The sequence below is a fragment of the Harpegnathos saltator genome, unplaced genomic scaffold, assembly GCF_003227715.2.
Source record: "Harpegnathos saltator strain DR-91 unplaced genomic scaffold, Hsal_v8.6 scaffold13, whole genome shotgun sequence".
Taxonomy (NCBI): domain Eukaryota; kingdom Metazoa; phylum Arthropoda; class Insecta; order Hymenoptera; family Formicidae; genus Harpegnathos; species Harpegnathos saltator.
In genome coordinates this window covers 232,928-247,197 of record NW_020229906.1, presented here as the reverse complement: position 1 = coordinate 247,197, position 14,270 = coordinate 232,928, and the positions used below count along the sequence as shown (strand labels likewise).

At 44.2% G+C, this 14,270-nt stretch overlaps 3 protein-coding genes across 3 annotated transcripts; 2 read left to right on the top strand and 1 right to left on the bottom strand.

Moving 5' to 3' along the window:
• Positions 1-2: 2 nt before the first annotated feature.
• On the bottom strand, positions 3-1,824 carry Zpr1 (zinc finger protein Zpr1). Its single transcript, XM_011142113.2, has 3 exons — positions 1,659-1,824; positions 911-1,583; positions 3-727 (listed from the first exon to the last, which is right to left on the bottom strand). Exons 1-3 carry the CDS (start codon positions 1,782-1,784, stop codon positions 192-194), a joined length of 1,335 nt encoding a protein of 444 aa, XP_011140415.1. The 5' UTR covers positions 1,785-1,824; the 3' UTR covers positions 3-191.
• Positions 1,825-2,192: 368 nt separating this feature from the next.
• Positions 2,193-8,983, top strand: LOC105183769 (uncharacterized). The gene is made up of 6 exons (XM_011142114.3): positions 2,193-2,417; positions 2,491-3,172; positions 3,365-3,503; positions 3,612-3,730; positions 6,703-6,797; positions 7,704-8,983. Exons 1-6 carry the CDS (start codon positions 2,383-2,385, stop codon positions 8,935-8,937), a joined length of 2,304 nt encoding a protein of 767 aa, XP_011140416.1. The 5' UTR covers positions 2,193-2,382; the 3' UTR covers positions 8,938-8,983.
• Positions 8,984-9,094: 111 nt separating this feature from the next.
• On the top strand, positions 9,095-12,057 carry LOC105183792 (prostatic spermine-binding protein-like). Its single transcript, XM_025307854.1, has 2 exons — positions 9,095-9,235; positions 11,421-12,057. Exons 1-2 carry the CDS (start codon positions 9,222-9,224, stop codon positions 11,941-11,943), a joined length of 537 nt encoding a protein of 178 aa, XP_025163639.1. The 5' UTR covers positions 9,095-9,221; the 3' UTR covers positions 11,944-12,057.
• Positions 12,058-14,270: the final 2,213 nt, after the last annotated feature.

Genomic DNA, 14,270 nt, shown 5'->3' with positions numbered 1-14,270 from the left:
TATTCGATTTTTGAAAATATTAAAAATTTATATTTTTACATGAGAAAGTGCAACAATAAAACCCGCCATATCAGCAATGATAGAAATTTCATACAATGAAATCATTCGTTTCAACATCTACCCATCATTGTCTCTTTTGTACTTTGACTGAGTAGTACTTCCGATATTTGTTCATCTTTTTCAATAAAAACTTAATAATCGTCGACTTTCATGTCGTTGAGCCCAAGTTCTTCATTTTGCTCGAAGCTTCTGTCATACTTGGTGATCTTTAGTCTATCGTCAGGTCCGTCATCAGAGAGGCTTTGCACGTAGCTGTTGCCAGCTGGGTCGTTCAAAATTAGAGTGATCTTTTTTTGACCATTGAGAACTTGTTCCAGCTGTACGATAAAAATGTCCATCCTTTTCACGGTCTCTGGATCGCTGGTGTCTCCGGTGAAAGCCGTGGACGTAGACAGCTGTTCTTTCATTGCTGCTATGATACCTTCGACAGTCGTGAAACGACCGCCCAAAGTCGCCGGGCCAACCTCCAGTTCGAGTTCAGGTATTTCCATGTCACAAGTCTCGGACTTTAGCAAATCGCGACCAAAGTCTTCTTTACCCGTGACCGTTACTTCGATTCTGACTCCTTGATCCTCAATCCCACTGCCGCTTTTCACTTCATTAGTTCTGTGACCGCAATATTCACAAAGTGTGGCCATTATAACAACTTCCTTGAAATGTGGTATGTCTAAACATTATATATTAAGGAGAAAATCTCAATAAGAACAGGTCCGTGTAAAATTTCCATTAATACTTTTGCACAACTTATAACAGATCAGAAATAAAATATTCATTGTTATTTAAAAAAAATTCTAAACATATTGTAAATAATAAAGTAATAATTTAATTTAATTTTCTGACTAAAGGATACTCGTCAGTTTCATATTTGTTTCGCAAGGACTGTTGCAGTCTGGGCAATTGGTAGGAAAAGTCATCACTTCGCCTTCAAATTGTTCCAGGGAGTATTCACCTTCTTGTATTGGCTTGAGCAAAGCATCTTCATTGTCAGAATAAATTCCTAACATGTGATTTTGTTCTTCCGTTCTCTTAAAATATATTACAGTGCATTCATTGTCCTTGAGCGGTGCTTTTGGATTCTCCACATGGCTATTTCCTGATATATCTTGAAAAATGATGGCGAATGGCTCGTCTAATATCTTTAATGTGCGTAATTTACAAATAAATAAATCTATCGCAACCGCAATATCTGGAAATTCTTCTCGGCGCTTTGGTTGATCTTGCTCCAATGCAGTGATACTTCTGTCTATTATACCTTCCACCGTGGTAATTTTCCCTTTTTGGGAACGCGCAGGAATTTCGAAATCTATGTGGGGAATGGAAATGCTGGTGTAGTCAGACTTAACCACTTGACGATTTAGATCTTGCGGCGATGAGACCTGCAACGTTATTTTGATTCCCTTCTTCCCGATTTTGCCAGCATTTTGTATCTCGTTATTCTGATAGCCACAGTGATTGCAATCGAAGGACATGAGCACTATATCCTTGTAATGTGGAATTTTTGTGAGCAACAGCCTGGTGAGCCCCTGCAAGTAGTTAAATATGGTTAGGAAGGCATAACCGAAAAATATTTATTCATTACATATTTTTTGTCAGCTTACATTTCTGCCGCAATCCGTGCATAAACTCTCGATCTCCGTAATTTCCGGCTCTAGCTCGTTGGCGGATAATTCGCAAAAGATCGGTTTAATAATATTATTTTCCGCTTGCTTTCCTTCATCTGCCATTTCTCAATATGAGGTTCTGTTGTCTGACAGTCTGACCGTCTGACTGCGGCAAGGGCGACAGTTCCAAATTGCGGACGAAAAGAGCACATCAACTACGAATTCTCAATATGTTATCGATAGGCCCTATCTCGGCTAAAAGAGGTTTGAATCTTAACTAAGTGACCGTTATTTTGATTAGTGTCGGAGCCTTCATTTTGAAAAAATCAAGAACAATCGACCCCGTTGGCGATTCGAAATAGTAACGATTGTGTTCTTCTCATTCTCGCGGACGGCCTCGTGGATTACATCATGAGATATGATTGTGTACGAAACGATTTTAATATCCGTCCCGGCTGCGTCGGTCGATCAGTCCCTTCATTTTCATCGATGACGGGCGTTGGTAATCGTAGTACACGAACGAGAAGAAACCTGCGAGCGCGCCAATACCTATCGACGCACGCAACGCGAAGGTTGTGGTCTGCGTCATCGGCGCTGAAAAAGCTCAGGGATATCTTGGAGCATCCTGCGATCGTGGTTTGTACGTCGGATTGTCCGAAGCTAATCGACTCCGTGCTGTGCTGTGGATGCTGTTCTCATTGTCGCACGGAATCAAGTCTTGATGCGCACCGAGTCGCTGGCCGTAATGGAGAACAGGTTTGTACAAGTCTCGCCAGATTTGCGTCTCGGGGGTTATGTTTTGTATAAACAACGCGATTCGTACGTACAGGTTGTCGGACACCTCGGCACCGTGTCATAATTTACCAAGGAAGTCTAAGAGGCGATCCAGTCGTCGAAGCAATGCGACAGACGCGTGGAACTGCGGCCAACAGAATAACCAGGATGGCGGTCTAATGTCGGGTGTGGAGTATCATCACCCGCGGATGCTGTGGTCGTCGAACATGCCGCAGAACGTGCAGGGCAGTGGCCAACGCTTGTTCACCGCAATGTCTGATCCGAGCGTGTGTGGCTATTCGGCAATGCCGGTGACATATACCATGCAGCCGGTTTCACTGCCACCCATGTACAGTCTGTATCAGCCTGTACCATTGCCGAACGTTAGAACCGTCCATCATGGTACATCTAGACCCGTCCGTAGTGAACGTTCGGCAAAAATTTGTCACAAGGTCAGCAATAGCTCCGCCAATGGCTGTGGGAATGCACAGGAGAATGGTTTAGAGTCCACTGTACATATTGCTCATCAGAACGGAGATTATGCTAGTCTACCACCCACTGCCGACAGTGGTGTCAATGGTGATGAACTTAATTCAGAGCATAGAAGATATTCTGATCCTGGACTCGGACCTGCTAAAGTATCCTCTCATCCAGACAGTGACGACTCTGGCGAGAGTGAAAGTTCAGTAATAACAATTGGACACACCAATAAACTTGCGTTGTCGCTCATGGAACAGGTTGGTGTATACATATGTTTTATATTCAATAACAATAATAATATAAATGTATGTACAACATATACATATACACATACAGTGTTTGTGTGTACATAAATAATTCCTTATAATACTTTATCTGCCAATTATTTATAAACGCCTGCTTTGTTGTTGACAATCGTTGACACGTCTATTGCATGTATTATGTTACAGATAACAGACTTAAAGAAGTATAATAGCCAATTGTTCAAAGAACTCAGTGTAACCAAATCATATTTTGAGAGTATGAAAGCAGAATTGGTACAATATAAACATTGTGCTTCTTCAGACTATCAACCTGGAATGTTATCAGGTAGATAAACATAAATATAGCACTCTCTATCGATAGACTGATATATTGAAAAAGTATTCTTACATAGGACAAATATTACATTATATATGCGCGAAATATTTGCTCTAGAATTCATACGTGAAATCAGAGAAGCCAACAAAAAATATGAAGAAGGATTAATCGCTAAGGTGACATCTCTGTTGGAGGAGAGGTATAGTCAACAAGCTAAAGAAATAGAAGCATTGAAGGTATGTGCATAGGGTAGTCATTTTTTCGTGTAGTTTTATGTGGTTTTTCATACTCGTGAAATTTTTGCAACGTCGCACCTTCGCACGCTGTGTTTATATATAATTTGGTGAAGATAGAATTGTCAGTGAAATTGACATCGTTGAAAATAGTTTATTATCCCATCTTGCGGGCAATATCCCGTCTTGAATACTGCTCCAACTATATATTTAGTTTTTATACATCAGATTGTTTATTAAGTAATTATATCAAGGAACCATATATTTGTTTTACGTTATATTTATGTTAACGAAACTTAGCCGAATAGTCGGTAAACATGATGTGACCACAAAATGATTATTATTATTATTATTATTATGCAAAATTATATCACGGTTTGCGCATTATCGTTCTCTTTGTCCGATAATAGAGTTATTGGAAAATCAGATGTACGAAAAGATAATTGAGGTTAAACGGTTAAACGGGAGTTTAATTTGTCGTGTAATTCGGCAACTTGTGGGAACCGGAAACAAACGCAACGATTAATCCCGTTTTTCTCTCCTGCTTTCTCGCGCTCCGTCGTCATTCTGCGACTGAGCCGCGGCGGTAATATGAACATTCGGCTCAATATTTTCGGCACTCGCTCTTCCGGGTCACGATCATGGTCGTAAGTGGTTTGCGCAGACGTTCCTACATTCTGTTTGATTAGGACAGCCAGGTGATCCTGGCAACCATCGGTTCTTACTTACTTCCTCTCTCTCCCGTTTATCATACGTACGCGGAAACCTGTACAATCAATTTCGTTTCTGTCCGTTCGCGTACTTCCACTCATCTTGTTCATCCTGTTAATGGTCCTCACTTAGGCTAACATTCTATTATATTTGGTCTCAGATGAAAGACTAGAGCTACGGGGGGAGGAGGGAGGGGGGCGGGGAGGTTATGAGTATAAATAAAATTGCGGGATATTACAATAAACCAAATTGATCTGTATAATTTTAGGATTTATTATGAAGATTCACGTGCACTCGCAATTATTACCATTACCGCTAGATTAATCTTTGGGTTGTTCTTTATGAATGACAAGGATGTTTCTTATTGTTTCTGTTTTTACCAACGCACCTTCTCATCGCGATATTGATCTTCAAATCAGCCATTCGAGTCGCACACAGTTGCACAGAGTTAGAGGTTGGCACTAGGATCGCCAATCACTATGATCGCGTATCGTTATCGACTAGTTTGCAAAAAAGAAAAAAGAGGAAAAATCAATCTCCCGTGCATTTACTATTTTTGTGCACTTATCGGTAATCGTGATACGCGCTAGAGCAGAGTTTACATTACCAGTACGGGCACGCGAGTGTGTCGTTATATTACGTAAAACCGCATGTGCGTATTGACGCAGCAATAATAACGCAGTAGAGAGGAAGAACTGTGTCGCGTTTTATCCGATACAAAATTACGCTTCTCTCCGTCTCTCCGTAACTGTATCATGCAAGTCCGTAATCACCCTCTAGTTTCAAGCTACCCCGATAAGCATATAGATAAAGATAAAGATAAAATCCAACGCGGAACATACAGCACACACGTGTGTGCCATTTGTTTCGCTTTGAACTCGCTCGAGGTGTACAAAAACGGTGAAAAAGTGTGACTGATGAAGAATGGAGGTCCACAAAACGACATGACGAAAGGTCCTGGAAATAGTTTTCGGAAGTTTAGATCCGGTTTAGGCAGGTTTTTGACTATTGTCTCTCGAAAAACACACTGACTGATTACGATCCGACGCGTGCGATTCTTGCTGGAGAGAGAGAGAGAGAGAGAGAGAGAGAGAGAGAGAGAGAGAGAGAGAGGGGGGGGGGAGGGGCGAGAGAAGGAAAAGGCGGAGAAAAAAGGTCGAATTGACTAGAGAAGGGACAACGTTTCCCGATATTTTTCTCTCTTTTTTTCTCTTTCCGGGAATATCGGGCCCTAGTTTTATCGCAGGAAAATATATCATTCGAACGTTGAGATCCTCCACATTTGCGAGGTGAAGAAGCAGAGTAGTAGGGTCGAATCGGGAGGAAACGCTGCTACCGTCCCGACTGATAAACCGTCGGCCGATATGCCGGAGAACGCACAATGTAGACATAATACGAAATATCTGTGACGCGCTAAAAGTGATTAGGTTTCACATGGGGGCATCCGTTGGGCAGAGTGTTACAGAGGCTGAACGGGGCGGGGACCGAAGGGACAGGGAAAGTGGGATCGGGAAGAGTGGGAGTGAGAAGAAGAGAAGGGGAGAGGGAGAAAATGAGACAGAGGGGCTAGACGATCGCAAGGGTGGAGGACGGCGCACTTAGCGGCTGTCAGGGGCCTCTCCCTTGGCCTCTTTTTCCTCTTTGCCGTGTCTTCTCGGGTTTCAACCATCCATTAGCCTCATCAGCCGAAGCGATGGCCGCTGCCGCCACCGCCATGTCGCCTGCATATTGGCAATCTCGTAATTGAACCTCGGGGACCCGTCCATCCCTCTCTCCCCCCCGTCCATGTAAATTCTGTTGCACGTGAGAGCCGATCAAGGTTGCCGGATTCCTCGCTTTTTTCTTCTTCTCCATTCGTTTTTTTCTTCTTTTTCTTAATGCATGTTGCCGTGATCGCGCCGGGTTTGTCTTTTAAATAAGTCGGGAGTCGGGGGAGATGTATAAGGTGGTGATTGAAAAGTGGTCTCGAGATGATTCGATTGTAACGGTCAGGCAGTTGTAAACATGTTGTGGGTTAGTTTTACTTTTTCTTTTTTTTTTTTTCCTGTTTTTCTTTCTTTCCTTGACCGAGGATAGCGAGGTCAGCGTTGAGTCCGCCATCCGTAAGTTTACGCGTGATATCCACTGTTTCGTTGGTTATTTTTGTCTGGTGGTCTGGTGTCTTTCAATCGCGCGTTAGATTTTCTAGTCTAGTTGATATCAAGAGGTTGGTCTAGGTGTTGTCTAGGTGATATCAAGTTGCGTTCTATTTTTTTTAATCGTAGAACCAATTGTCGAAAGTAACCGACGAGTACGAGGAAAGTAAAAAACGCATCGCCACATTGGAGGAGGAGTTGACGGCGTTGAAGTTGAGCGCAACGTAAGTAACTCACTTGCATATAGCCTAGAAGATTTCACTTCAAACCTGATTTGCATCCATTCTGTTCCGCTCCACTCTATTCTACTTCCGACGAGTGTTTCGACGATGTGTATATCGAATGAACCTGCCTAAGTCTCAAGGAAGGTCTCTTAGAAAGGGAATCTGAGAAAGATCGCTTCGAAAGAACTCGGCTTTAATTGCAATTTTAAGTCCATCACACATCGATCACAAGTAATAGCCTATAATTAATCATCGCTACTCATAATCGCAACTTCGCTTTGATTATATGTCAGTTCTGTAATCGCTTACAATTTATCACACAGCTATATTCGTCATATCCACTCTACTCCTTGATCATGATTTCCGCGCGTAAACGCAGCATGACGTTTCTCACACGTCGAATTTTGCGAACAGTTGTGCTCACGTGACGAAACCGCCGGGTATGTTTTGGGTATTCGGAGCGGTATTCGGAGAGGTATTCGGTTCGTTATTTCATCCCTGCCGTGTCACTAAACGCGCTTTGAAGCTTGTCGAACGATCCGATCTACGTCGGCGGAATCATTGATTGAGTCAGTTTAATTCAACGAATAATTTAATTGATCGAACAATCTCCATTTATCGCCAAAATTAGGGCGAAAGGCGTCGAGACTGTCCCACTCCATCCAATATCTGCACTTTCGCATGCGAACCTTCCACCTCGCCTCGCCACCCACCCACGAGGACTGGTCCTTATCGTTTATCTGCCATTTGTCCATTCGTCCATCCGTCCATCGTCTCTCGTTCCTTCCTCAATCGACGCGACCTTCGAGGGGGTTGCGACCTTCGAGGGAGGTTCCTTGTATGTTTCCGGACGCTTGTATTGCCTTGCTGCGTTCACCGCATAAAAATCCATTCTATTCGCACTAGCAACGGAGGCCGCGAGATCGCAGCCTTCGAGGAGGAGACTCTGGCGCTGCGACGGGAGCTCCAGGAGGCGCGCGCGTCTAGGACCCTGGCCGAGAATCACGCGGCAAAGTGCGTAAACTTGGCGGTACCCAGATCTGTCACGCCTGTAACTTACGAATCGTCCGATATAACCAGCACCCCCGTGCGTACCGCTCTTTCCGACACTCGCTGCCTATCCCCCGTGCCCGACACCTTAACCGCGGACACCACCTCCACGCCCATTTCCACGTCCGTAGCCACTTCCGTTTTTCGCTCCTCCTGCTCCGCGGAGGTGGCGTCTCCTCTCGTCATTGAGACAACGCTGACTCGAAACAGAACCGACTCCGGAGTCGTTGTGTCCAGCGACAGTTCGCCGGAGCCGCAGACAATGGCAATGAAGACGGACAAGCTTGATCAGACCCCAGAGGCGATTTCGGCGTCCTGCCAGCCGGTGTTGGGTAGCGCGAACGACGAGACCGCAGCTCGGTGCAACACGGAGAATCCTGGAGTGACACGCGCAGACCCTGTCACGAATCTAGTGTACTCGGCTCGGTTGGCGAATTTACTTTACTACGGCTTGCTCGACACGAAGGCGATCTACGAGATGTACTGCGAGAGAAACCCATTGGTCGGCGAGGAGAAGAAAACGACGACCAACGTCGCACAGGCAGATGACGATCTGTTCACAGAGATATTCGCGGAAAGCACGGAGGTAGACCTGCCGGCTGCGAGCAGAAACGGCCACGAAGCGGGAATAGCGCCGCTGAACAGCCTCGAGGAACAGAACGGTTCGTCGAAGAAATCATCGGGCGACACAGCGAGCAAGGCGGAAGGATCTTCGACGGAAGGCTCGCCGAGCTCGCTCGAAAGCTTCTCCGCGACTCTGTTCGGCCTGAAGAAACGGCGGAAGAAGAGCCACTCCAAGAGGTCGTCCAACGAGAGCGACAAGCTCGGCAAGATCCGCCAGCGGGACGCCGTGTTGGGCGACAGGATCATGAGCTCGTGTTCGAACGCGAAACACAGCTGCGACAGGATGAACGGGAATCGTTTCGTCGTCGACGACAGTCGCGCGAGCCGAGCCATCGTCGATGTGCCGGACGTCGCTGTGGTCGACGGCGGCTCGTTCGTGCCGAAAGACCTCTGCTCGACGAGAATCCTGACCTCCAGAGTCCTGACAGCACCTTCACGCGCCACCTACACCACCGCCTATATTTAGGTTACGTACGCGCGGGGTCCTGAGCCAGAAAGAAAGAGCAATAATAATAAATAACAACAACAACAACAACAATAATAATAATAATAGTAATAGTAATAGTAATAGTAATGATAATAAAATAATAATAATAATAATAATAAAGCGGAGACTACTAAAGCACAGTAAAAAAAAAAGCGAAACGAAAGAAAAGAAAAGAGCGATACATACGATATACTGGTCGGCAATATCCGCAAAAAAAGGGGGCTTCAAAGGGCTTAACTAGAGGCTACCACTACTCCGTATACATGTCGAATAGCACGTAGGTCTCTCATTGTTCACTCGTGACGCATGCTTTTTTAAAGGTTGTTGGTTTACGTCATATCGTAATATCCGCTATAGACGATTGCGACGCTTGTTGCAAGTAATCATAAAATCATCGTAAAAGTTATTAACTCAAGTCCAATTCTTAGTGAACAGTCTGCTGCGACGTTTATGCTGCTGGCTATGATGGGAGCCATTCAAGCGCTTTTAACGATGCGCTTTTGACGATACATTAAGTTTTACAAAAATATGACGATGTTTCTGTTCTTACAACTATGACTGATATTACGCAGAGGACGTAGAGGAACGTCCTCTTTACGTACGTGCTCGACGTACCTCCTCCCACGCTCCATGCTTCGAATTGCGCCTAAGCTTTACGTTCGCGACAATTCGCGTTGTCTCCCGGTTGTGTCGTTGCCGAAGATCATACGCACGACGATGCATACGGCAAACGGTGTGAATTGTCTCGTTCATTTTGTTAAAGAGGAGAGACTTTGTTTGTTCTCGATTCATATCGTGTTGTCATCGAATGACGGGAACTTTTTATCGTAATGCTTTCCCGCGACTCGATAGCGATGAGTAATTCTGGATATGTGCGAAGTTAAAATGAGGCACGGTTACTCGTGAATGTAAATATATCGGAAGAATTCATATTCGTGCTGCATCTCGTAATTTTCGTGTTATTGTCGAGAGAGAAGGAGGGCTCAATTATTATTATTGGAGATTGGGACTGTGTCATCTTTAACAAAAATGAGCAGTTGCGGGCTTTGTAGTTTTTAATTCTATATATTTCTTTTTTCCTGGCAGTAAACGTTGTAGCCCTATCTGGGAATCGAGGAATAAAAACGAGGAATCAATCGATTATTCTTAACGCCCAAAAAAGATTTTCGTCGTCGTCGACATGGGTCGACATAGCGATAGTCCCAATTGGCTAAACGCGCAACTACATTTGCACGCATCGTTATTACCGACTACGCACATATTTGTACAAATAATTCAATACCTTTTGTCTCTCAAGTATTCTTGCTTCTTAATCATATGTACAAAGAACATTGACGGCAAAGAAATGAACAAATGAATAAGTAAATTTACATTTAACATGCAATATATATATATCTTATATATTAAATGTTAAATGAACAAAACGTGGATATAGGCATACATGTATATAAAAAGCACTTCCTCTAATTTTACTTTACGTAATAAAATGTCAGCATGGCTTTGGCAGCGCTTGGCATGTTCTCTTGTTACGTCTCACACATGCACATATGTACATGTATACATATATTACATACTTGGTTGCTTACGTGTATGTATGTATGTATGTATGTACATATCTTTTTTGTCATTCGTTTTTTTATATTCATGTTATTTGTATCTGCTTGGTAAGTGACAATGTCATTGCCATATTCCGCATGAGTGCGAAACTTGCATTATGTAACGTCTGATATTTATATTATAAAATTTCATCGATAACACGTTTGCATCATTGTTGTTGTTTGTATCATTGTTGAAGTATCTCGGAGCCACTTGACCTTTATAATACGTCTTGCTTCTCCAACGTCTCTGCCAAAAGTCGCTTTTGATTGGACTAAGAAATGTTGTAAAGTGTACTTGGTACATTGAAACTTCCAATGTGCATATACGTTCGTTTTTCTTAGAATAGTTTTTCTTTCTAATCTAAAATAAATCGATTTGTAATGAATGTCACATCGACGAAGGTTTAATCCGAGAATAAAAATTATCGTCCGTTCTTTCTTCCGATCTTACAATCCACAAAGTTACAAAGTAAACAGCGCAGTGAAGATAACTCAGATTCTCAGAGGACCTTCGTCGGGTCGAATTTCTTTCCTCGACACACGAGCGAATTGCATCGCGAGCGCGCACCGTCCGTTCCATTTGCATGAACCCTTCCCCGCTCCTCGAGGAAACGTCGGTCTTACCCTACGAGACACAGACACCTCACACACAGTACATTCGTGTTGCTTCATTGCACGAACGGCAAGCATCGAAATGTGTCGTTCTTATGTTTTTTTAGCCGGCGGTTTGGCTTTTGGCTGCCATTTTTGCTTTGCCCGCTTCTAACGACATTATTTCTTTGGCCGCGTAATTGGTGAAAGAGACACATATCCAGAGGCACCGCTGTGACCGCATATAACGTGACGCAAAACATAATTTGTCAGACTGGAGAAGCTGGTGGAGATACTGCGTAAAAAGGTGAACGGTGCCACGGCTGTTAACAAGATTCGTAACGTCCCGGCCTCCGGTGTGTGTGCCGTTCCTGCAGACCCGTTCAAGGAATCGGCGAATCACATGCCATTGTCATCAGCGTCATCGTCATCGGAGGACGAGAAGGATCGAGCGAAGGACGTTGATGAAGATGACAACGACGACGACGACGACGACAACGGCAACGACAACGATGATGCTGAGGAGGAGGAAGGAGAGGAAGAAGAGGAGGAGGAGGAGGAAGACGACGACGATGACGACGACGACGACGACGACGACGACGACGACGACGACGACGACGACGACGATGACGACGACGACGACGACGACGACGATGACGTCGACGGCGACGGGGACGGTGAGAATTTGGACGCATTCCGAAGTGGCAAGGACTCGTCGATCGCGAATGACCCCAAACCGACTCCGCCGACGATCGACAGCAGTGTGAATCTATCTGGGCCGGTGACCGATCTCTGAGCAAGTGTCGGGAGCGCGATTGTTGCCTTATGTCGATTTGCACATCGACTTTTCGTAAGTTATTTCCGCGTCTTGTTCAAGTGCCAGAGCGGTGGTGGTGATGTGTCGTCCAGGACATAAGTCATCGGTCAGACTTTTCGAGGCATTCGTCGTGCTCTCTTCATCCGCGACCGTTTGATCTCCCCTCGTCGCTCAAACGAACGATTGGTTCCGAATCCGAATTGGAAGGCAAAGCGAGTTATCTTTCGATGGACGGACTATTGGTCCTTTTCTTTTTTAGTGTTAGGACTAGTTTGTACGTTTGTTCGTTCGTTCGTTCGTTCGTTCGTTCGTTCGTTCGTTCGTTCGTTCGTTCGTTCGTTCGTTCGTTCGTTCGTTCGTTCGTTCGTTCGTTCGTTCGTTCGTTCGTTCGTTCGTTCGTTCGTTCGTTCGTTCGTTCGTTCGTTCGTTCGTTCGTTCGTTCGTTCGTTCGTTCGTTCGTTCGTCCGTTCGTTCGTTCGTTCGTTCGTTCGTTCGTTCGTTCGTTCGTTCGCGCGCTCGTTCGCTCGTTCGCATATATTTTCCACACAGTTATTTATTATTATTAAACGTTACGCGTGATATATCGTTGGATATGCCGTTACTATTTCTAAACAATTGACTGAAACGTGATCGTCGGACTGAGAAACTTCGGTGAGGGTTCGTATCGCAGAACCTGTGATACGAGTCTGCCCCCGATGACAAACACGCGAAACGAACATTTTCCGAGACGTGCGGTTTGGCAGAAGAAGAGACGATCTGTTATTTCTTGCGAGCTGCTTCCAGGGCGGTCATCGCGCGCGTTTTTATCTGTTATATGACAAATGTTAATACTTTTAATCTATAAGACGCTGTTTTTGTTAAAAACACTGCCTTTCTTCACTTCTCGCCTTGTATATATAGTTGCATCTTCCTCTTTTCTTGTTTTTTAGTCGCCCCTCTTTAGCCATTCTCTTCGTATTTATTAAATATTGTAATTATATTTCTATCTCTCTTTTACCGCAGCAGCAATTAGTATTAGACTACGACTCATCGACAGTAGGCATATAATTTCACGGATTCGAGCGATCTTGTAGAAGGTACTTATGTTTATTCGTTAAGTTGGAGATTTTCTAGTAACATTCTTGTTACTCTACGAAACATATGGTCGTATAGAAGTTATATTACGCTGCAAATGGACGAACTGTGTGTGTGTACCACCGATCGACACAGTTGTTACCTCGTGTTTCGTGTGCAATTTTGCCAAAAAGAGTTTTGCATTTTAGGGTACCATTAGAAACGATTGGCACGATATCTTAAAAATTAGACCGAGACTGCCGTTTATTCAGAGCGCGCGCCACGAAGCTTTTATCGCTGTTCGATCGAAGAATTTTATCTTGCATCCCTATTCTTTTTCCTTTTTGTTCTTCTTTTTTCTATCTTGTCGCACAAACTATCACAGCTGCACGGTCTGTATACGTGCAGAGACTTATTTTATTCACCTATATAGCGTTTATATGTAGACATTTTTACGATTATATTCTGCGATCGTTACGGCAGATACCGCTAGCAATACGTCTCTCGACTGGCAATAAACGTATACGCGTAGGTTTTAACGGAGTGATAACACGCTCTGATCGCATATCGTAGGACATCGCATATCGTGTCATATTTTGTATAACTTTTTTCTAGGGCAGTCGATTTTGTGTGTGTGTGTGTGTGTGTGTGTGTGTGTGTGTGTGTGTGTGTGAGTTCCGTGTCGATGCTGTCGTTCGTCCGACGGCGGTCGGTCGCAAACTTTACAGTCGTATTCAGGGAGTATTGCGAGGCGTACGTTTTGCGAGGCGTTGCGACTCCGCGTAATGGGCGATCGTCATCCGTTTTACCTCGGTGATAGAATCGGCGGAGAGATTAATTTGTGCTAAACTCACTTATCCGAACTCACGCGGTAATCGTAAGTTGCTGCTCCAACAAAGTAAAGCCGAACGTCTTTGTTCGGTAAATATCAGACGGTATCGCGGATTGAACACATGTGCCTCATACGTAAGACGCGTATGTAGTGTCCATCTATTTTTTCGCATAAAATCGCTGCTGATACACGCTTCGTTGCGACCTTCGTTCTCCGGACGAAGAAAGAAAGACGGGTTCGAGAGAAATCGACGGGGAGACCTTTGTCTCGCAAAATTGGATTTCCGAACTTTGAAATGGACGATTATAATTATATTTTCATATGTTTCATACATGGCAATATGTGTTTTATATTTTTCAATATCTGAAGTATACTTTGATATCATGTAGCGACACAACTTGCGTCTTTAACGGAAAAGAGT